Raw genomic sequence first — 24,612 nt, forward strand, 5'->3', positions numbered from 1 at the left:
TCCTTTTCATGTTAAAAGAATATATGTAAGCAAATAGTTATTTATCTGACATAAACCTACCAAAAAGCTGTTCTATGACTTCTACATTGCTAACCTGCAAAAGTGTCATACAGTTAGGGAGAAAAAAAGAAAGATAAAGTTTAAAAAGCTTATAAGATGATAACAATGCATGCTGTGTAACTTATAAATAAGAAATTAACTAATAAAATACTTAATCTTTTCATCCTCTATAGTTAAATTATAATCTATTCTTCAACTTTGGACCTATACTTACAAAATGCAATTTTGTGACAGCTGCACACAGTAAAGAAATACGAGATAAAGCTGATGATATTTTTTAATAAAGTTTAAGTATATAAAATAAAGTACCTACCATCATCTGCGTCAGTAACATTAAACACAAGAACAGTAGATCCTAGAGGTAGATTCTCCATTAAAGATGTGCTGTATGAATCCAAGCTGAAAATGGGTGGGTTATCATTTACATCTAGTATATTGAAATAAACCCTAATGGTAGTAAATTGTCCCCCACCATCTTCAGCTCGAACAGTGAGAATATAATATTGCTGTGCTTCATAATCTAATATTCGAGTCAAATTAAAGACTCCAGTAACTGGATTCAGGAAAAATGTGCCATCTTCATCGTCTTCATTTACAATATATGTAATTTCTCCATTCACACCAGAGTCATCATCTGTAGCTAAAATAGCTGCTACCAAAGAACCTATCAGAAAAATAAGAGTCTAAAATTAATGGGACAGGGTATTGCTAAGAGAATACTTATGATATCAAAAACTTTATTTCTACAGTAAAGTATTTTAACTAGAGAATTACTATGAAAATATAATGAACACAACATTCTGTAGATTTCTACGTTAACACCGATACCAACATTCCCAAATAGTATCAAAATGTATAGCATATTAGATATCCAGTAGATCTTATGTTGCAATGTAAATGTTCTGGGGAATGAACACTACTTCAGACATTATTTTTCTACCTGGCACTACCAATTAATAAACATATTGATGAATTCAATGAGCATATATTGGGGCCCATTGCTAGTGTCAGGAACTGGGGATTCCAAGCAATAACACAAACTTATGCTGAGGGGATACCACTTGACAGCTCATATGACCGAGACAGGCTGGGACCTGGGGCCCTTTGCTGCAGTGCTGCAGTACTTACACCTGCACACACCTCTCCTCAAGCAAAACAAATACAGAGAAACTATATGGGACTAAAAATAACTGTGTGCATGCCCAGTTGGGGCAAATTCTGGACCAAGAGATAAAAAGAAGACCAAAAACACCAACTGCCACTTCTGAAGAGCCAGGAACAAAAACTGGGTGTTGGAGCAAAAGCAGGGTACTGCGCATGCCCCCTGCACTCAGCACCACAAACGGGTGGGCAGAACACCTAAGCCACCCCTCTGGCCCGACGCCTGGGCACACCCCTACCCTGACCCCACATAAGGAACCAGCTTGCCCCCCCTCAGGGAGCGAGCAAGGGAACCTGTTACTTGTTCTTGCTCCTTCCTGCAGGGGCAGGGGCCCCAATAAAGCCTAGCCTGAATTTCTTGTCTGGCCTCTAGTCAATTTCTATTGACTGGGGAAGGCCATGAACCCTGGTCAGTATCATGACCATTGCTAGAATTAAGGTGAGAAAGAAATGTAATGGGAATTACATGAAGGACATGCATAACTCATCTTGGGGACTAGTGAAAAGTAGGCTTCTATAAATGTTTCATTCCTCTGTCAAATGAGTGTCTAAAACATATGCCTTATTCCAAACTCATTCTAAATGTAATTCAGAATACAATTTCACTTTTAGATAAGAATTTCCAATAGTGGGAAGGAAGCATACCCACACCAATTACATGGATTTTGGGTACTCAAACTCAACAGTCACAGCATAATATGTTCAAATAGACAAGGTGGGAATTCAGGATTCCTATTCTACTAACATTTATTGAGCATCTGCTAATCCTCAAATCCCATGTTAGCAAACTCATGTATGTTTTACCTTAATTCTAACAGGAATTGTTGTTTCCATATACAGAAGAAGGAACTGAAGCTAAGAGGAATGAATACACTGCCCTGGTTCACACAGCTAGTAAGTATTAGAACCAGTATTGACAGGTTTTCATGTGCTTTTCTTTGCTCTTTCTATGCACAGCAACATAATCACATCAGACTTTTTTTTTTTTAATCTTTATTGGAATATAATTGCTTTACAATGGTGTGTTAGTTTCTGCTTTATAACAAAGTGAACATCAGACATTTTTAAAGTGGAAAAATGCTATCAAAACTATGGTTGCCAGAAAAATCCACAATGCATGTCACAAATACTTTCAGAAACAGAAATATCTGTAATTAGTAATCAGATGATTGGCTAACTTCATTTGCTCTCAACAGTCTAGAAATTTGTTTGGGAATTGTAGTGAAGATGGTTAATTAAAATATTTCAAAATCCAGCATTTATACCTAGTAGCATATGGTAAAAACTAGTCACAATTTAAGAGTAGCCAAAACATAGTCCATAATTGCAGTCAAAGGTGATCCTTGCCAATACACTTATGGGCGTGCTACCTACCTGGGGTAGTGTCTTCTGGGATGTCAAAAGAGTACACAGGCCTGGAGAACTTGGGTGTGTGGTCGTTCACATCGCTGACAGTGATATTTATTCTCATATCTGAGGACTGAAGACCATCATCTGCACGAACCAGCAAGGAATATTTGGAACGGCGTTCCCTGTCCAATCTCTTGGTAGCTATCAGATCTCCAGATTCAGGGTCAATTCGGAAACTGTCATCGGCTCCACTAATGATTGTGTATGTGACAAGAGCATTTGCACCCTAGGAAAAAAAGATGAGTATCTGAACTGCTAGAAATAGAACAGTAAGAGTACCACTCCTTGTGCTGAATATGTATTTGACAAAGTGAAGCTTTGGGGCTTAATTTCACATGATACTGTAAGATTTCAAAAGGTAACAAGCCAGAGTAGTATATTACGTAGTCTTTCACCATTCACTCCATTAAATAACAACAAATCTCAGCCTTCAGTATTTATATGTATATTTCAGTGTTTATATAACACAATGAATCTCAACCTTCAGTATTTATATATACCATTCACTCCATTAAATAACACAACAAATCTCAACCTTCAGTATTTATATGTTTTTTAATTCTTAAAATATACTCATGGAAAATACGAATGATGCTAATACTATTAACCACATAACCAGAGGTTTGCTAAAGGCTTGCTCTGTGCCAGGCCTAGTGACAGCACTAAGTATGCATTATCTCGCTTCAATTCACAGCTCCGTGAGATACTATTTCTCAAATGAAGACACGGGGTTCCGAGATGCTAGTTAACTTATGCAGAGTCACGCTGTAAGTGTGAGCGTGGATTTCAAACCCTAGTCTGCCTGACTCTGAGCTCATGAAAAGGTAATTAAACAAATCAAGCACTAAATGGAGGCTTGCAATAAGCAGTGTAAGAACCAAAGACAAGGATTATTTTGACAAATTTGGTAGTGTGGAGAGTTTAAATCTAAAATAAAAGAAGAAAAATCAAGCTAAAGTATTAGATTATGGGTATATGTTGGAGAATCTCAGTTGTAACACACATTGAATTGTATGGCCAAGAAACCACTAATCTTGATTTAATTGAAAACAATCTTTGAAGGCTCTCGATAGTGTAGAACGGACTAGAATGAGGAGAGGCCAGAGAAGGGAGACAGTGAGTAAGGTTTGGCCCCAAGAGACTGGGGCTTTATTTCCTCAAGATGAAACTCTATACAATCTTATCTTACAAAATTATTTTCTGGTTCCAAGTCCCTGTTCTGTAAAATGAAAGCAGGGATCCATTCTTGTTTTCTCTCAGATCTTAGAGCTGTAGCACTCAAAATCTCAGGTATGAACTAGGAATTTGGCAGAAGGAATGGAAAAGTTGAGAAAAATAAAACATTTATTAAGTGTTTATGAAGTGCTAAGCACTGCTCTGAGCACATCGCTTCACGGGCACTAATTGTTTAGGTACTTAAAGGTAATCCAGTTGGGTAAGTACTATTATTATCCCAATTGTGAAGATAAAGAAACTGAGACAAAGAAATATGAACCCTGGCTATCTTGCTCTAGAAATGAGACTCTCAATTATTATGTACCAAACATAATACACAGGACAAATTAGTAAGATCTGATAGGTTACTGGATATAGAAGTAACAGTAACAATATCTCTTTTGTTCAACATTCCCCTATATTCTCATTTCTTTCTTTTTTTTTTTTAATTGCAGTTGATTTACAATGTTGTGTTAGTTTCAGGTGTACAGTAAGTGAATCAGTTACATACATATATATATATATATATATATATATATATATATATATATATATATCTCCACTCTTTTTTTAGATTATTTTCTCACATAGGCCATTACAGAATATTGAGTAGAGTTCCCTGCGCTATACAGTAGGTTCTTATTAGTTATCTATTTTATGTATAGTAATGTGTATATGTCAATCCCAAACTCCCAGTTTATCCCTCCCCCCTGCCCTTATCCCCTGGTAACCATAAGTTTGTTTTCTCCATCTGTGACTCTACTTCTGTTTTGTAAGTAAGCTCATTTGTACCCTTTTTTTAGTTTCCAAATATAAAAAATATCATATGATATTTGTTTTTCTGTGTCTGACTTACTTCACTCAGTCTCATTCCTTTCATTTAACAACTCTAGGCAATGGGTGTAAAAGTGAAACAGAAGGAAAAAACTTTAATTTCAAATTACTTTGGCTGTGAATTAGGAGAATACTCTTGCTGAAGACATCTCAGGATAGGATCTGCTTTGACGCAGGAGAAAGTATGCAGTGAAATTTTATAATTTTATGTATAGTATGTTAAGCGATTGAAGGATAGTTTCATAGAAATGGTTATGTGGCAATGGTCATAACCATAGAAATGGTTGTGTGGTCAGAGGTTTGAAAAGAGGTTTCATAAAACTATCTGAAGGTCGATATATGTAGGTCACAGCTGAGGCCACAAGATTTGTTGAGGATTTAAATTAGAATAGATCAAGAAAGGAACAGCAGCATAAAGATTGAATACTACATTTAGAGAGTGGGAAAAAGGGGCAGGGACTAAGGGAGGAAGAGGGGGAGGGACCTAGGAGACCCAGAGGTCAGCCTGCCACAGAGGTTAAAGGGAAGGTTTCAAGAAAGAACAGATTTTAGCAGAGTCAAAAATAAAGAAATTAAGGCAAATTAAAATTAAAGCACCCAGTGCTCACTTCGGCAGCACATATACTAAAATTGGAACGATACAGAGGAGATTAGCATGGCCCCTGCGCAAGGATGACACACAAATTCATGAAGTGTTCCATATTTTTCTAATGAGAATCTATTGTATAGCTCAGGGAACTCCGTGCTCTGTGGTAACCTAACTGGGAAGGAAATCCAAAAAAAGAGGGGGTATATGTATATGTATAGCTGATTCACTTTGCTGTACAGCAGAAACTAACACAACATTGTAAAGCAACTGTACTCAAATAAAAATTAATAAAAAGAAATTAAGCACCCATCTGCATTTGATGATGGGGTATGCTAACTTTACAGTATTTAAAAATCTCTTATAAACTTACTTATATATTGTTGCAATTATAAGCAGTTTGATTTAGATATGTTTACTTATATGTATATTATAATTGAAATATTAAATTAAATATTATACACTGTACTGGTTGAGATCTGATGCTCTGCGGTCATAGTTTTGGGCTTGAATATTTGCTCTACTACTTATTAATTGTGTGTCATTGGGCCACTACCTAACCTCTTTGAGCCAGTGTTTCCTTACCTGGACAATCGGGTTGGTAATAATACCTGCCACATAGGGCTGCTCTGAGGATTAAAGGTGCTTATACATGTAAAGGACCTAGAACAATCCTTGAGAAGCTTTAAGTGTATGACAATGCTAATTGTTACTTTTAGTCCTATTTTAATTATTTTCTTATAAAAGAAATACAACCAGTTAAATGTATTTGATGATTGAGTTGTTTGCAAATAAATGATTTAAGTAAAAATTTGATTAGAGTTGCTATATATCCCAAGGAAAATATTTTCTGACTTCCTGTTAATATGTAGTATTGAGTCTTGACACTGAGGTATAAGTAGTGTTGTAATTGTCAACTTCAAAAATTGCTTTTTGATTTAAATATACTCACATAAAACAAATATACTTTTTTACCATATTAAGCTATAGCAAGGTATTTATTAAAATATATAGGCTAAGAACTCTCCAGAAGATATTAGGAAGAATATAAATTTAGGGTGTTTAGACTATAAAGCTGACATGCTGGGAAATTTCAGCAGCTGAAGTTTCCATACATCTTTTCCATCACAGATTAAATATATTTTATCTTCATGACCAAACACATAAGGGGATGATTTCTAACAGTCGAAGGCAAAAATACTCTTTCAAAATTTATGTTTAGTGGCATTTGCTATATTTGTACTGCATTCCCTAAGCCAATCTTAAAATTTAGTAACGTGAATACCTCAAAGAACATTTTAATTTAGTAATGGAACAGCTGGGTTTAACATACTATGCACATTTATCTTGTATATTCAGGTGTACATAGAGTATCTAACATATTTATTGTAACTGTATGGTTTAACAAAAACATTCAATAAGAATTTTAGACTTCTAATCTGACCACGTTCTGTACCATTTGTTCTATTTCACAAGGAATTCGATTATTCTGGTAAAACAGTCCAAGGAAAAACAGCTACACTCAATTCTGACCTATTAAAATGGAATTTGGAAACTAGGGGAAAGCCAAGATACAAAAACATATTTCAAGCTATTGTACAAATGGTTTGAAATTTAGAAATGTCCTGTCTGTAAAATGACTATAATAATTAATACTCCTAAACTTATGACAATTCTTCTGAACAGAAGCAAAGGCATCAGACTATGTCGTTAAACCATCTTTTTCACTTTCAAAATCAGCTGATGTGGTGCATTACTAGTTCTAGTGAATGTCTGAAAATGCATAGCCAAGAGTAATGATTTAATTAGGTCTTTTGAAAAGTCTATTTATTTAATATTCCAAATATGCAGTATCAGCAATGCTACAAGAAACAAATATCGTATTTCAGCTGTAGCCCAGTGGAAATAATACTGTTTAAAAATATTCCACTCTCCTGAGGAACCACAGAGACAAAAGTAAGTGGAAGGAATTCTAAAAGTAAATAGCTATAAATTGCAAATGCATTTTATGAACTTAAGTAGTATTTTCAAAAACACGTATGGTACCATGGAACAATGCTTGAGTATCCTGGCCAATTACAAGCATAATAATTCTGTTTATAGAAGGAACCAAGAGACTGATGAAGTCACATGCTTCTGAGAGATGTGTATCTTGATCCAACACATGTTTCAAAAGATATTTAAATTATGTTCAACGTGTATATATTGCTTTCTAAAACTGATTCCTTTACCCAGGCATTACTCTTCAGTGACCTACTAGTTTCTCTAACATACTAATATTTTTATGTTCAATTTAGTAATTAAGGACAAGTGTATAAACTAAAGAATATATGGATATAATTTGCTGATTACCTACATAATCTTAGCATTTTAAAGAATTCTATTAATCTTGCAAAATCAATCTACTGGATAGTTGTGTGACAATTTAATGCTGGCCACAAAGTAAAAGAAACTCCTTGCTTTCAATATTGATTCCTACTCAAAACTAGATGAAGAAAGAAAACAGAGCCATGATTTGGTAAGAGAGAAAACATTTCAAACATATATATATATATATATATATATATATATATATATATATATACATATTTTCAAATTTAACTAAGAGGTAAGGAGCTGACAATAGAGAAGAAGATAGAAGGTTTACCTAAAAGCATTAATATTAATTTATTATAAACCACTCAAAAAAGGAAACAGCCAATAATTCTGAATGCCACAGGAAGCCTAGGTATCCATTATGCATGGCATACAGCCAAAGAAATTAGTTTCTAAAGCCAGCATTGGAAATAGTCAGTAGTCATTAAAATGCTACTAAAAAATTTAAGAGAAAACATATCCAAGAGGGAAAACAACCTCAGGAGCTTAATCTTTTAAACATAAGAGTCCAAATGCAGTTTTCCAAAAATGTCCTCCTTTTCTTTTTCTTTTTTTTTTTTTAACATCTTTATTGGAGTACAATTGCTTTACAATGGTGTGTTAGTTTCTGCTTTATAAAATAGTGAATCAGCTATACATATACATATATCCCCATATCTCCTCCCTCTTGCGTCTCCCTACCACCCTCCCTATCCCACCCCTCTAGGTGGTCACAAAGCACCGAGCTGATCTCCCTGTGCTATGCGGCTGCTTCCCACTAGCTATTTTACATTTGGTAGTATATATAAGTCCGTGCCACTCTCTCACTTCGTCCCAGATTACCCTTCCCCCTCACCGTGTCCTCAAGTCCATTCTCTACATCTGTGTATTTATTCCTGTCCTGCCCCTAGGTTCTTCATAACCTTTTTTTTTTTTTTTCAGATTCCATATATGTGTGTTAGCATACGGTATATGTTTTTCTCTTTCTGAGTTCCTTCACTCTGTATGACAGTCTCTAGGTCCATCCACCTCACTACAAATAACTCAATTTCGTTTCTTTTTATGGCTGAGTAATATTCCATTGTATATATGTGCCACATCTTCTTTATCCATTCATCTGTCGGTGGACACTTAGGTTGCTTCCATGTCCTGGCTATTGTAAATAGCGCTGCAGTGAACATTGTGGTACATGACTCTTTTTGAATTATGGTTTTCTCAGGGAATATGCCCAGTAGTGGCATTGCTGGGTTGTATGGTAGTTCTATTTTTAGTTTTTTAAGGAACCTCCATACACTTCTCCATAGTGGCTGTATCAATTTACATTCCCGCCAACAGTGCAAGAGGGTTCCCTTTCCTCCACACCCTCTCCAGCATTTATTGTTTGTAGATTTTTTGATGATGGCCATTCTGACTGGTGTGAGGTGATACCTCACTGTAGTTTTGATTTGCATTTCTCTAATGATTAGTGATGTCGAGCATCCTTTCATGTGTTTGTTGGCAATCTGTATATCTTCTATGGAGAAATGTCTATTTAGGTCTTCTGCCCAGTTTTGGATTGGGTTGTTTGTTTTTTGGATATTGAGCTGCATGAGCTGCTTGTAAATTTTGGAGATTAATCCTTTGTCACTTGCTTCATTTGCAAATATTTTCTCCTATTCTGAGGGTTGTCCTTTCATCTTGTTTATGGTTTCCTTTGCTGTGCAAAAGCTTTTAAGTTTCATTAGTTCCCATTTGTTTGTTTTTGTTTTTATTTCCATTTCTCTAGGAGGTGGGTCAAAAAGGATCTTGCTGTGATTTATGTCATAGTGTTCTGCCTATGTTTTCCTCTAAGAGTTTTATAGTGTCTGGCATTATATTTAGGTCTTTAATCCATTTTGAGTTTACTTTTGTGTATGGTGTTAGGAAGTGTTCTAATTTCATTCTTTTCCATGCAGCTGTCCAGTTTTCCCAGCACCACTTATTGAAGAGGCTGTCTCTTCTCCATTGTATATTCTTGCCTCCTTTATCAAAGATAAGGTGACCATATGTGCGTGGGTTTATCTCTGGGCTTTCTATCCTGTTTCATTGATCTATATTTCTGTTTTTGTGCCAGTACCATACTGTCTTGATTACTGTAGCTTTGTCATATAGTCTGAAGTCAGGGAGCCGGATTCCTCCAGCTCCATTTTTCTTTCTCAAGATTGCTTTGGCTATTCGGGGTCTTTTGTGTTTCCATACAAATTGTGAAATTTTTTGTTCTAGTTCTGTTAAAAATACCAGTGGTAGTTTGATAGGGATTGCATTGAATCTGTAGATTGCTTTGGGTAGTATAGTCATTTTTACAATGTTGATTCTTCCAATCCAAGAACACGGTATATCTCTCCACCTGTTTGTATCATGTTTAATTTCTTTCATCAGTGTCTTATAATTTTCCTATAATCTCTGGGAGAGCTTTCACCATTTGATATTACATGGAGTTGGGTGGTCTCTGGTGGACCAATGTCCTGAACTCGGCTCTCCCACCTCAGAGGCACAGTCCTGACACCCAGCCAGAGCAACAAGACTCTGTCAGTCACACAGCTCAGAAGAAAAGGGAGAAAAAAAGAAAGAAAGAAAGAAAAATGAAATAAAATAAAATAAAGTTACTAAAATAAAAAATAATTATTAAAAATAAAAAAAAATAATAAAAAAACAAAGAAAGAAAGAGGAGAGCAACCAAAGCAAAAATCAAATCCATCAATGATAACAAGCGCTAAAAACTATACTAAAAAAAAAAAAAAGCAACAACAACAAAGAAATGGACAGACAGAACCCTAGGGCAAATGGTAAAAGCAAAGCTATACAGTCAAAATTACACAAAGAAGCATACACATACACACTCACAAAAAGAGAAAAAGGAAAAATATATATATATCATTGCTCCCAAAGTCCACTGCTTAAATTTTGGGATGATTCGTTGTCTATTCAGGTATTCCACAGATGCAAGGTACATCAAATTGATTGTGGAGATTTAATCTGCTGCTTCTGAGGCTGCTGGGAGAGATTTCCCTTTCTCTTCTTTGTTCGCTCAGCTCCCGGGGTTCAGCTTTGGATTTGGACCCACCTCTGCGTGTAGGTCGCCTGAGGGCGTCTGTTCTTCACTCAGACAGGACGGGGTTAAAGGAACAGCTGATTCGGGGGCTCTGGCTCACTCAGGCCGGGGGGAGGGAGGGGTACGGATGCGGGGCGAGCCTGCGGCGGCAGAGGCTGGAGTGACGTTGCACCAACCTGATGCGCGCCGTGCATTCTCCCGGGGAAGTTGTCCCTGGATCCCGGGACCCTGGCAGTGGCGGGCTGCACAGGCTCCCGGGAGGGGCGGTGTGGAGAGTGACCTGTGCTCGCACACAGGCTTCTTGGTGGTGGCAGCAGCAGCCTTAGCGTCCCATGCCCGTCTCTGGGGTCCGCGCTGATAGCCGCGGCTCGTGCCCGTCTCTGGAGCTCCTTTAAGCGGCGCTCTGAATCCCCTCTCCTCGCGCACCAGGAAACAAAGAGGCAAGAAAAAGTCTCTTGTCTCTTTGGCAGCTCCAGACCTTTTCCCGGACTCCCTCCCGGCTAGCCGTGGCGCACTAACCCCTTCAGGCTGTGTTCACGCCGCCAACCCCAGTCCTCTCCCTGGGATCCGACCTCCGAAGCCCGAGCCTCAGCTCCCAGCCCCCGCCCGCCCCGGCGGGTGAGCAGACAAGCCTCTCGGGCTGGTGAGTGCTGGTCGGCACCGATCCTCTGTGCGGGAATCTCTCCGCTTTGCCCTCCACACCCCTGTGGCTGCGCTCTCCTCCGTGGCTCTGAAGCTTCCCCCCTCTGCCACCCGCAGTCTCTGCCCGCGAAGGGGCTTCCTAGTGTGTGGACACCTTTCCTCCTTCACAGCTCCCTCCCACTGGTGCAGGTCCCGTCCCTATTCTTTGTCTCTGTTTTTTCTTTTTTCTTTTGCCCTACCCAGCTACCTGGGGAGTTTCTTGCCTTTTGGAGGTCTGACGTCTTCTGCCAGCGTTCAGTAGGTGTTCAGTAGGAGTTGTTCCACATGTAGATGTATTTCTGATGTATCTGTGGGGAGGAAGATGATCTCCACCTCTTCCTCCTCCGCCATCTTGAAGGTCTCCTCCCCTTCTTTTCTTTAAAGTTGCAGGTGAAACTACTTCTTCCCTTCCATCCTCTGCTGCCTCTTCCTCCTTCCACCTCCCCTCTCCTTGCCCCCGCATACAGGTCCTATTACAAAATACTCAGTGGTGATTTTTATGCCTTCAGGGGCAGTCACATCCTGCACAAATTGTCAACATCCCTACAGCCCCCTGAATTGCAAACAATTCTCCTTTCTTTTCCCTAGCTATTCCTGCTTTATAACTTTACCCCTTTCTGCCCCTTTAACTCCCCACCCTTTCTCACCTCAAATGCACTTCTTGCATATCCTAGCTATCAACACCTTACATTTAGTAATTAAAAAAAAAAAAAAAAAAAAACTGGAACATCTAAGGATAACACCAGTATGGTTACTTACATTTTTTTAACTTAAAAAACAAAGCTCAATAGAAATAAAACAAAGTACACTAAAACCGTGTTGATGTAAATACCTAGAGACATAAGGACTTTCCCAGCCTTCTTCAAATTTCATCGTAAATATAAACACATCTCAAAAGACGAACTTGAAGACAATGCAAGTGTGTGCGGGCATACACAGACACAGAAAAGTTAAAGAGAGAAAAAAAAAACATGCAGGCAGCATTGCATTTGTATTAACCCTTCTTTGTCATCTTTTCATCTTTGTCATCTTGAAAAGAAAAAGTAGAGAGGAAAATAAAATTATTACAGTATCAACATAACAGTATTAAAAGGGTTGAAGGTTGGCATCTCTTTCAAACAATCAGTTCTTAAGAGACTAGTGTATCCCATCAGAATATATATATATATATATATTATGATTAACATATTATTGCTTCCTGCCTTGGATAAATCGCTTGAAATAAATGAGGTTTATTCATTCTGTTTCTACAGAGAGTATAGCTAACAGAGCAGTTGTTACAATTACAATTATTTGATGTATCGATTGCGTAGGCTTATAGCAATTGCATGAGCTTCCTTTTAGTTGTTGTTTTTTAGCTATTTTGCTAAATAAGAGATAATGAAATTTTATTAATTGAGCTATCCAAATATATATTATCAATGATGAGCTTTAAGGAAATGCAGTATTTACTAAATTGTAGTTGATGATATTTCATATCTATCAATAATAATAGAAATATTCTGCACACAACTCTTAATGGTAGCTGGAGTTGGGAATAAACTTTTCTCTATATAAAATTGAGTAGGAGGTACTAAACTTGAAACACCAAATCTTTTTCAGTAGAAAACTACAATTACCTAAATGCCCTTGCTTTATTTTGTTTCCTTTTCCTTAGGAAAAGGAAATTTGGCAAAATGTATAAATGACTAAGTCATTATATTTCTGTACTGGCTGTTAAAAATTAGTCTGCTATTGAATTATTTACCTTTTTAAAGTCAAAGAAATAAGCCAAAAATCAAGTTTTCAGATACTTCTGGATTTTAATTGAGGGTAAGGAAATTAAATTATCTGACCTGTTTGGGGCTTAGCTTAAAGGGAAAGGGTATACTAGTGTAGGGGAACATTATTCCTCTTTCCAAAACTCTAGAACATTAATTAAACTCTTTACCTAGCAAGAAGGAGAAAACAAGTGATACTATTTTTTTAATGGGAAAAATGTAAATTACAAATTATATAAGCTGCCATGCCATTTGGAGCATTAGCTAAACTTAAAATATAAATACAGAAGATAGAAATCTAGATTGTGCCCCCAAATTTCAATTTACCACTAGGAAAGAAATTTCTGTTTATTAATGGAATTGAAAACTCATTAGCTACCTAGATAATTTCCTTAAAATATATAAGGCTATAATTAAATTATATATATTTATATTTGCATATATGTATATATGCAAATTAAATGAAAAGTTGCAAGGTAGCCTTAATTTTTTTAAAATTTTAAATAATTTGCTTTTTTCAATTACAAATAAAAAATAAATTCTTAGCTATATATGCTATAAGATAGCAAATGGGAGTGATACTGGCATTAAAAAATAAGATATTTCTGTAGGTATTTTTTATTATTTGAGAAATTAAAATAATTTGGCTAAGAAATCCAAAATGTAGCCAGCAATGAACTGAGCTGTTCAAAGGAAAATTACGACTAGACAGTCTTTATTTTAGCATTCCTATATCACATTTCAAGAATTACTTAATTTCTTTGGAAAAGAGCACACAACGCTTAACCTTAGTTATTAGGAAATAAATGTTGTCAACATACAATAGAAATTTGATAGATCACTGGAATACTAGGTTTCAAAAATTCAGAGAGAGTGTCTGAACTACCTCGTCAGCATCCATGGCTGTTAGTTGCATAATCTTAGAGCCATCTCCAGTGTTCTCCTCCACTGTGAGATCCAGCATGTCAGTTGGGAACACTGGTGGATTGTCATTGATATCCTGAAGTGTTATTTCTACCTACAAGGAGAGAAAGAAACAATGTATGAATATTGCATATGTCTGCAAGATACCAATTAAATTGTATACCAAGAGTCTATTCAAATAGTCTTTCCAAAAAGAATCAGAACCTTCATATACGACATCAAAAACAGAAAATACCCTAGAGAAAGTTGTGAAATATTTATAGGAAAATACAAAAGGCAAATAAAGATCATTTGACTTGTTGATCATAACTGATTTTAAATGATCAACTTGGAGTTTATAATAGAATAGGTCCACGATCAACTGTCATTTTAATCCCCAGATTTGTGCACCAGTGAAGAATTGTTCAGACTTAGGACTGTCTGTCTTTCAACCATTAAATGTTGCCTGACACACAGATGAGGTTGTATAAAATTTCTTCCTGAAATGTTTACATATTGGCAACTAATGTCCAAAGGAAATAAAGAAGTTCACATTTTGTTTTAAGAAACACTCAGCATTTTTCCCTTTAAAGTCAACTCTCAATCTTTGGGGGAAGAAAACTACACACATCTTTTCTTTCTATTTCCACTCCTTTCAACACTTCTTAATGTGACTAAAGCTAAATAATCATTCCATTCAGATGTAGCATTCATATAAATTGCAAATATTAACAGCTTTGTTTGAAAGATCCCTGTCAGAGTTATTTGTTTCCCTACCTAAGAAAAATTGTTTAGAAATAACAATTTGTGAAGTTTAAATAATAACTTCAAACCATGTGTTTTCTCTTTCCAGCTAGGTGCTAAAAGCTGAATATCTGATAAGAAAAGGGGAGACAGCTGCTAATAAAACTGAAAGTTTCCCCAGTTGGGTCACAAAATCAAGTCATGGAGAAAAATCCATCCATCCATTTAGCTCAGATATAACCAGGACATTTTTCTCCTAGGATGAAATGTCATCTTTTATAGTTATACTGTAAAAATTCCATCAGATCCAAGAGTGATGAGTATGAATATTAGGAGAGAGCAAAAGAATTCTGGTTTCTTCTTTTCCAGGAAGAGAGGAGGGTGGGCTTGGGTGGAGGAAGAAGTAATAGGTAGGACTGTCATTATTCTCTGGCAAGGAATGAGTGGGAAATACAGGAAAGCTAGGCAAGTAAACAGATGAGCAATTGATAAAAAAGAAAAACCCAGAAAACAATGTACAAAATTCAGTACTAAATAATTATTATAGTTCCACCATTTAACAGGACAGTTTTGATCATAGCTAGTGGCTCAAATTAGTCTAGGAAATGGTTAAGACGGCCTCAGTAGTTAGAAATCTGCCACTTCTTTTTTGGCTGACATCATTCTCTACACCACTTCCTTTAGAAAAGATCCACAATGGCTAAAACTGCAGTCTATAAGGAGCACTTCCAACTTCCTTGTAAGGTTGTAAACAACATGAGTTTTTGAACTAGAAAGACTGGAGTTCAGATTCTGTCTCTGCAACTTATTAACTGGGGAAACTCGAGCACTTAATTTCTCTGAGCCTCAGTCTCCTTATCTTAAAATTAGGATAATAACATTTATCTTGGACCATTTTATGAAGACTAAACCTTGTTGATGCCGGCAAAATGCTTAGCACAGAGGGAAGCATTCAATAAAAAGTAGATCTTGGTTTTCAAACTACCAGGACAGAACTAGGTGTTCCTCAGAACCAGAGAGAGACTGCATATGTGACAGAATATGCATATATATGAGTATGTTTATGTAAGTATATGTGCATATCTGTGGGGGGAGGAAGAACACTAAATTGAGGGTAAAGAGAATCCAGATTGGCACCAATTAAACATGACATCAAAGATACATCAGGACCTGTACCACACACTAGAAGCATGTTGGGTATAATAGAAAGAGTCATCATTATGAGTGCATGAATTGAACAAGACCCTTCTATATTTTAATAGTTATAACTAACATGCACATGCCAAACACTGTTTTAAGTTATATGTATGTGTATACACATATACACATGCATCCACACACACACACATATATACATATAAAATCCTCAAAAGAGCCCTATGAGGCAGGTACTATTATCTTCCATTAGAGAAATGAGTTAACCAAAGGTACATAGGTTAAGAGCTAGTAAGTCAGTAAGTTTTCTTCACTACAATGCAAACCTGTCTTTCTCTCTCTCCACACATACCTCCCTCGCTTGTGTGTGTGTTCAATAAACATAATGAATCATATCTGAAAAGTATGTCACAGCTATATAAATATATTTTTACAAATGTGCATATTATTCCTGTCTGGAATTTGGAACACTTACATATGAACTAACTAGCCATATAATCTTGCGTCAGCCTATAAATCTTTGTCAGAATTAAAAAATTAAAATGAACTAGGTGATTCCTAGATACAGCTCTAAAAGTCTGTGATCATGTGTTCTCTATGAAATTTTGGCCAACTCCATCACTTCAGGTACAGAAAAGTATCTCCTTTTTTATTAGCAAGAATAAATTTAGTTAAATATTAATGAGTTCAAAACTAAACATTTCTGAATATATCTAGAATCAACGAGTTATAGACACAGATCTAGAACATCTCATCGTTGGATCTGATATATGCAAAGGTTATATTTTTGGTTAAGGATACAATAGGGCATCCATTTAATAAGCCAGACTATGCTTTTTCCAAATCAGTGTCAGCTTGCCAATCAAAAAGTTGAAACTTTATATTCCTTTTTAAAGAAAAATCTGGATACTTTCTCTAACTGTCCAGTCTCTCTTCTCCACTTCACACTTCCTCAAGTATTCCTGAAAAGCTTTCAGCATGACTCCTCTAGATTCCCTCAATTGCCTGGGGTACGAATTACCTAGGAGAGGAGATTTGAACTCATTGGCGTAAGTAGGTGTCATACTGCAATCCCTTCACTTCTGATTCGGTCTGCCATGTTTCTACTACCAAGAATTCCAAGATCATGGACCCTGTTTGCCTGTGAGGTGGTCACTGATTCCAATATTTATTCATGTAATATTTTAGGATCTATCACATAAAGGGTATATGTTAGTCATTAAAAATACAGATGAAAATAAGGCCACCATCCCTTGTAGGGAAGAAATGAAGTTTGATCATGGAAATATGTACAAATAGAAACATTTACAACTACCTCCAGGAAAACACATTGTTGACATCTTGATTCCAAGAAGTTAGTCCCCCACACCATGGATAATTCTTTGAACTGCCCTGCATCTTGTCCTTGGCAGTTACCATCTTTCTTGATGAGTCCAGATCCTAACATGCACTTGGCTCACTCTCTTGGATCTGCCACCAACCTGAGAGTCTTATTCCATTACTACCCCCTCTTTGGACTAAGATTTGGTATGATTTGTTTTGAAATATTATCATATAAAACACAGGAGTCAAACATTAAAAGTTTAGAGAAGATATCTGGAAATAAGTATTAAGACATTATAATTTTTAAAGAGTCCTTTCTTTCTGTACAAATTAGATAACTTTAAATAATACAGATAATGGCTATTAGTGGTTTATTTTACAATTCTGAGATTTAAAAACTGTCTAAAATATAATTCCTAAACTAAAAAAGTATATGTTGATAAATACATTCCATTCTTTTAAAAGACATACCAAAAACTACAGCATAGCTAAGCTTTTAGTGCCAGCATTGCCCCTTTAGTGTTTTACATCTATTTTTATATTTGTTTGGACCTGAAATAAGCAAAATAATTACATTTAAATATTATTTTGTAAAAACTATCACATTTTAAAATATTTTTTTATTTTTTAGGCCAAGCTGTGCACATGTGGGGTCTTAGTTCCCCGACCAGGGATCAAACCCATGACCTCTCTGCATTGGAAGCGCAGAGTCTTAACCACTAGACCACCAGGGAAGTCTGAAAAATATCACATTTTGAACGCAGAAGCTTCCCTTCACAAGTGGCTGTATTTTAAATGAAAACAAAACAAATACAAACTGCCAGTAGCTTCCATAACTTAAGTCTGGGGACATTTTAAGTTGTCAATTCTGTAAGTTGGTGAAAATTGACCCTCAAAGATGAAAGAAACATTACACCATTAAGATAAGGTACTTGCATATTTTATGCCTGCCTATCAAATGTTGACCTTTGTGCTTAGATACTTGACCCTTAAGGAACATATGTGGTTTCACCTGCTACAATTACAAAGGCAGTTGGTAGCTTTTTGGTTGACTTATTCATAGCAAAAACATCAGCTACAGCTAACGGCTGAACCATAGGTATTGTCTACGGCCATCACTCCATTACCATTTAGGTACCTTCAGAATAATGACTTTCTAAGCTGAGGCACCTGATCCCTAGGCAGTGAAACCTTGGTAAATGATGATATTTAAAGACAAAAACATGACCGAGATTAAGGAGCTAATGATCAATTCATTAAAAATTGGTCTGTCTTTTGGTAGTTTTGTAAAGGTAAAAGTTAATTAAACATATGGCTTTAAATATTGTCACCAAACTTATTTATGCTGAAGGAATAGAATCCTTGATATTCCACTTGCTGAATAGCCAAATGGATATTTAAAAACTAAAACTCTTACTGTGCAAATAGTTGCTATGAAATGAGTACAATGCTTTTCTCTTTAAAATTTTTTTCCTGTTATATGCAATTTATCGTTTTATTCTGCACTGCATCAGGAATGATGTTATATCTTGGGGATTTACTTTTAATTTTTTAAGTCAATAAATCAGAATACAGCTACATAATAAATGAGCAATTGCTAGTTAGCAATAGCAATTATCAAATCATTACATATGTGTAAATATAAAATATGGTATTTCACTAAATTAAGTTGATATTACAGAAGTAATACACTATATTCAAGGCTAAGGAATTGACTAAAATATCAAGGTCCATTATGAGCTCATTCTCCAGTTAATGAACTGATAATTGCATTGTGGTCACTATCTCAACCACAATTAAAAACATATTTTTAAATACACAATCTCTCCGCAAGCTAAATAAAGTGGTTCTTAGTGAATCAGGATGAAAAATGCCCCAAAACATATTTTTAATTCACAATCTTCCTGCAACCTACATAACATGTTCTGAAAAACAATCTTTCTTTTTTCTTTTGTAAGATTGTAGAATTTATAATACAACAAAGGTTTAGAAATCCATTCATTTGCAAGAAGAAATATTAAAATTCTTAGAAGGAATCTTAGATTTCATCAAGTTCATCTCCTAATCAAAAGCAAGGCATTGAAGTGTCAAGTGATTTATCTAAGAAAAACTATTGTCAGCCTCTTAACTCTAGTCCACTGATTTTTGCAGAGATCTGTGGAAAGAATCACGCTAGGGAGCAAGCAGCATAATATGCCTTAGACCACTGTCTCTAATCTTTGCACGAAGACAGAGATCATTCAAACGAAATATGCATTTGATGTGTACGGGAAAATAATGTTTGAAGAAATTAATGTTTGATTATCTACCCTAAAAATACTATTTTATCCACATTCTTGCTCATTTTTAAATTCCTTTATATATATTTACATTAAGGGAAAATAATCTGTTAAGGTTTGCCTTATCGATGTCACTGGAAGACTATTAAACATTCAGCAAAAAGTGGTAGATATACATTACAAGTAAAGAAACTATAGCTAAATTCTCTGTAGGTATCAGTAAAAGTTACTGCTTTTAAAATGTCTACAAAGAAGCTATTTCTTTTTCTCAAAAGATGCAGTAATATTCATTTTCAGAAATGACTAAAGTCTAAATGGTTGGTGGGACAGACATAAAGTACATAAACTATAAAACAGTAAAAGAAGACATATCACAGCAAATAGTGCTTGATTAGTTGCTTTTTTTAGTGCCAGACGTAATTATTTACATTACTGCCTTTTTATTTTTGTGAAACTGACACTCCAAGTTTCTCAAATACTACTATTACCACATAAATTGTGACAAAGCATTGCACCAAAAATAATGCTTAGGGTTCACATGTATTACTTCCAAAGATATTGTGATAATGCCACCAGATTGTATTTAAACATACCTTTTTAATTAATAATTCTGCCAAAAAATATTTATTTCAAGGGAAGTATTTTTTGCTTTGATTTCTTTAACACATTTATATATTATAGAAATTGGTCATTGCAAAGGTTAACAGATCATTTATACTGCTCAAATTTGTAACTTCTAGAATTTTGAGGGCAAAAATTGTCTTGCTCATTTTTGCATTCTCACAACTTATCCATCTCTACCATGTAACTTTCTCTCCAGAGATATTTGTTTTAAAAGCAAACCCAGGTTATTTTTACATTTTTATTAGAGTCACATGTTCAGCAAATTTAATAAATTAGATATGTTACTGGTATATAAGGAATGTATTCATCAAATTTGCCCTATATTACTATAATATTTAGAACCAATCCAATTCCATTGATTTCCTAGTTCTTGTGTGTCCATGATGCCATCATGTATAATTTTTATGATATGACATTATATTTGATGATAATTCAATAACTTTATACTCAGAAGAATGATTTAAAAGAGCTTCAGGAAAAACATCTTGTGTATAAACATATACAATAACAATTCAGGAAATCTCCCAGTTGGGATATTGGAATATAAGATCCTATGAAATGCCCATCACTGCTTCAGAAACAACTGCACTAAATGCCACAAAAGTCATGAATAAACCTGAAAAAATAACTGAGGTCATTCAAATGTGCATTACCCTTAATAGGTCATTATGATGTCACTCCAATAACACTTTGCTAAACGATGCCCTAGTTTATACTGTGTAGGTGCTACTGAAATTCAGTGAGGATAAAGTCTAATCTTACACTCAAAACAATTTTTATTTCATCAGCGTGAAACAAAATGCTGAAATCTAGCATTTAACTTTCTGTATGGAGGTTCAAGTGAGAAGTTGAAGCTGAAAGCAAAGTAACCAAACTGAAATCCACACCAGAATCAGTACAACTCTCAAGCCCGAGCTGTCACTTCCTTTGGCTCTGAAAAGGAAAACTCCACCTTTCCTGTCTGAGATGAGGCTGTGTGTGAAGTATGAGTCTGCCTGCAATTCAGTGAGAGGCTTCGTGCTGGGGGACATCAGGGTGGTGTGTGCAAAGAAACATTCTATGACTTGACATTAAACTTGGGAATCAAGAGCAACATTCATTAAACAAAGACATCAAGATAGAAATATTGAAACCATGGCTCAAGTAAATAATCACATTTATATTTTAAATGTTTGGCAATAACTTCCCATTCCCTCTCTTCAAATGAAGCCAAATACTATGTGATTCACCCAATTCAGTGAGATTGACACATTTTACATGCTATGTTGGCTTCCAATAACAAGGCTTTATTTAGTAAATTTATGTCAAAGCCTATATATATTGAGAATACATAGCAGAAGGTCTAATTACATTTCTGCAGAAAGTGTGACATTCTATATTAGCCTTTTGGTAGAAGAACTAACCAAATAATTTCATTTGGTAGGGCATATATCTTACCTCTTTTTAAAATTTCAAGTATGAGGTTAAGTTCAGTCATTAGGAAAAAGAAAATTCAACACCTACTTGTACTATCATTTATGGGTTTAAACTCCAAGTACTTCCATCTCTTAACAACAAGAATAAAGAAAGAGCTGTATTGCCATGAAGGGATGGTGCCAGGGTTTGCATATTTCCTTTAATTTTGTTCTTCATTTCTTTCCCTATTTTGGGTGACCACTGGGAATTCTGCTGCCATAAGTCTGGGTGAAGTGTTTCACTACATCCAGAACACTTCATCATGTTGCAGAGCCAAAATCTATTATGGTTTGCAAGTGACTCATACTTTAGTTATGAGAGAGCCCTAGCAAAGAACAGTTTACATCGAAAAGTCCCTAAATGTCAGGAATGTCTTGTTTGGACTACATAGGTATGGAAGGTCCAATCATACTCTGTGAACAATGCTTTGAGGTATTTATTTATTTATGATGTATAACCAACATTATTCACAAGAGTCTGTGGTAGCTGTAATCATAGTGTACTGTCTCATCTTGATGGTATTTCTGAACTTTTGAAACTGAAATCTTGAAGAAAATGGGGGAAATCAAACTATGGAGAAATGACCTATGATCCCATACAATGGAAGACCAGTAGGGGTTAGATGTGACCTATTAGAGAAAATTAATAGCACCACTACTGCACGTATACATGAACTAGAAATTCTTGAGAACACAGGTCTGTTGCAGGCCCCAACTTTACTGAAGCTTCAGGGATCATCAGAAAGGAAATCTTTGCATTTAGGTACAGTGTTTCTTCAGAATGACAAGAAAAAATAGAAAAATCATGTATTTCACAGAAATTTAGCACTAAAATATTACCTTATACACTAAACATTATTTTACTATATTTTTAAAGAGAAAACACTTTAATAAGAGAAACATGATATAATGATAATATTTGAGGAAGCAACATTTAATTTGGGAATTAGAATACTCTTCTTCTTGGAATTTTAGGCTAACAAATACTTTGTCATTTCAAACTTTATACCTGAAATTTAAATTAAGTTTTGTGTATATTTAGATATCTGTGCATTTATTTCACATAAGTTTGTACTTTTTTCCCTTCCAACTATTCTGGAATAAGAGGAAAGCAGGAAGCATATACATTTTAGATTCCTTTCAGCATCATTTTTAAAGGCAAAGTAAAAATGACTGTCATGAGTTTTAAAATAGAACATATTTTACATATAAGCTACATGTATGTAACCGTGACCAATTATATTTCTCAAACAAAAGCAATTACATTAATCTCTCACCACTCTAACTCTTCTAGCAGTCAGCAGCATATGTTCCTGGGATTTCAATGCATTTCTTACCAGGAAAGAAGTATGTATGAGTCACAGGCAAGCTTGGACAGTAGCCAGAAATGACAAGAATGTCTAGAAGTGCGGACAAGACACAGTTAACTCCATTCCTGAAATAAAATGCTTTCCATAACTCACCAAATGTGTGGTGACATAATAAAAAGCTAGTTTTGTTGTGCTTTCAATATTGTTCAAATTAGAACCAAATAAGGATTTCTTTTAAGGCAAAGGCAATCATGTGTAACCACTTCAACTTTTCCTGAAATCAATACCGCATAATTTCTGCATTTTAACAGATTCTTAAGGACTCCTAAAAGTAAATGCAGAATAAAGTATCAAGTTAAAATATCTGTGGTTGCATATGAAACTTTATGGAAATTTTTATACTATTCTTCAAAACAAACACCCTGCAAAAGCATCCTGGAGTACACTTTTCAACAGTTGTTCATCTGAATGTGGTAAACACACATCAAAAGGAAAATGTAGTATAAGAAAAACAAATAAAAATATTCCACCAAATTTTTCTTCACTTTTTTTTTTGACTTAATAGATCCTGGATTTTTTTAAAAGAAAAGGCTTCTATTAAGACTGCTGAAAAATAGAAAAGCAGTTTGATTTATATTAAAGATACAAGCTGTGGTAGATTGAATTATTGATCCCAATTCTTCACCCATCCCTATAAGCAACTTCACAGTCTCTCCCACCTTTAGGTGGAGTTTCTCTCTCTGCCTCTTGACTTTGGGCTCATCCATGATACTGTTTCAGTCAATGGGATATTTACAAATATGACCCAAGTACAGATTTGAAATGTATTTGCTTTCTTGTACATCTGCCATGGTTACTAGAATACTATGTCCCTGCTAGTTCGCTAATACCAGAAGGAGGACAACAGACATTGAATAGAGGTGGCATTGACACGGAGAGACTTGTAGCCTGAAGCAGAGCTTTCCATTTGAGCCCAGCCTAGATCAACCCAACTGCCTACACAAAGATGCATGAGAATAAATGTGTATTGCTGTAGGGCTTTGAGATTGTATGGCTCTTTATTATGCAACATTATTGTGGCAATAGCTGACAGATACGTTAATGTAAAAACAATGGATTCATTTACTGAATATGTTAATTATTATGTTTTAAATAATGGATTACTGTTCTGTTTAAAATGAGGGGCAAAAAGAAGAAAAAAAAAGTTAATGTATACTGATACCTGTAGTATACCTTATACTATGAGGTAATTTTTAATGCTATGAACTTACTAACATCTTCCTTCCCTGTATAACTTCCCATCCTTAACACACCATGCCCCTTTAGAAGGACAACGCAAAACAAGATATGATCAAGTTTTGATCAAGCTCCCCCACCCCTCCCACAATCCAAAAATTGGAGCAAGAGGGTGGGAATACTTGACCCAAGAGGAACAAATTATGACTGGGTTGAGTCAATGAAATCGTCTTTCTTAAGAGTGAAATTTATGAAAAAAATAGGAAACACTACAAGAAAATAATAATGGCACAACTACAATGCAGCTCCTATGAATAAGTGGCCCCGCCTTTAGTGGTTTTCTAGTACCCACATGAGGCCTGGCTAGACTTTTCTTATGGAATTGCTACAATGCCAAAATGATCCCTCTGTCCCATTTCACCTTTGCACATTAGCTTTCACCTTTAAAGAAA

General features: G+C 35.5%; 1 protein-coding gene and 1 non-coding gene across 2 annotated transcripts in view; one reads left to right on the forward strand and one right to left on the reverse strand.

Annotated features, from left to right (window-relative positions):
- FAT4 (FAT atypical cadherin 4) overlaps window positions 1-24,612 on the reverse strand; it is a 166,653-nt gene that overhangs the window by 84,203 nt on the left and 57,838 nt on the right. Inside the window, exons 2-4 of the mRNA XM_061191994.1 lie at window positions 14,019-14,150; window positions 2,596-2,857; window positions 374-724 (exon numbers count right to left, since the gene is read on the reverse strand). Coding sequence (XP_061047977.1) covers window positions 374-724; window positions 2,596-2,857; window positions 14,019-14,150 — 745 coding nt within the window. The remainder of the gene's footprint in view (window positions 1-373; window positions 725-2,595; window positions 2,858-14,018; window positions 14,151-24,612) is intronic.
- Window positions 5,281-5,387, forward strand: LOC133092840 (U6 spliceosomal RNA). Its single transcript, XR_009701191.1, has one exon. It is a non-coding gene; the product is annotated as a U6 spliceosomal RNA (small nuclear RNA).

This window comes from Eubalaena glacialis, chromosome 5, assembly GCF_028564815.1.
Source record: "Eubalaena glacialis isolate mEubGla1 chromosome 5, mEubGla1.1.hap2.+ XY, whole genome shotgun sequence".
NCBI classification, from domain to species: domain Eukaryota; kingdom Metazoa; phylum Chordata; class Mammalia; order Artiodactyla; family Balaenidae; genus Eubalaena; species Eubalaena glacialis.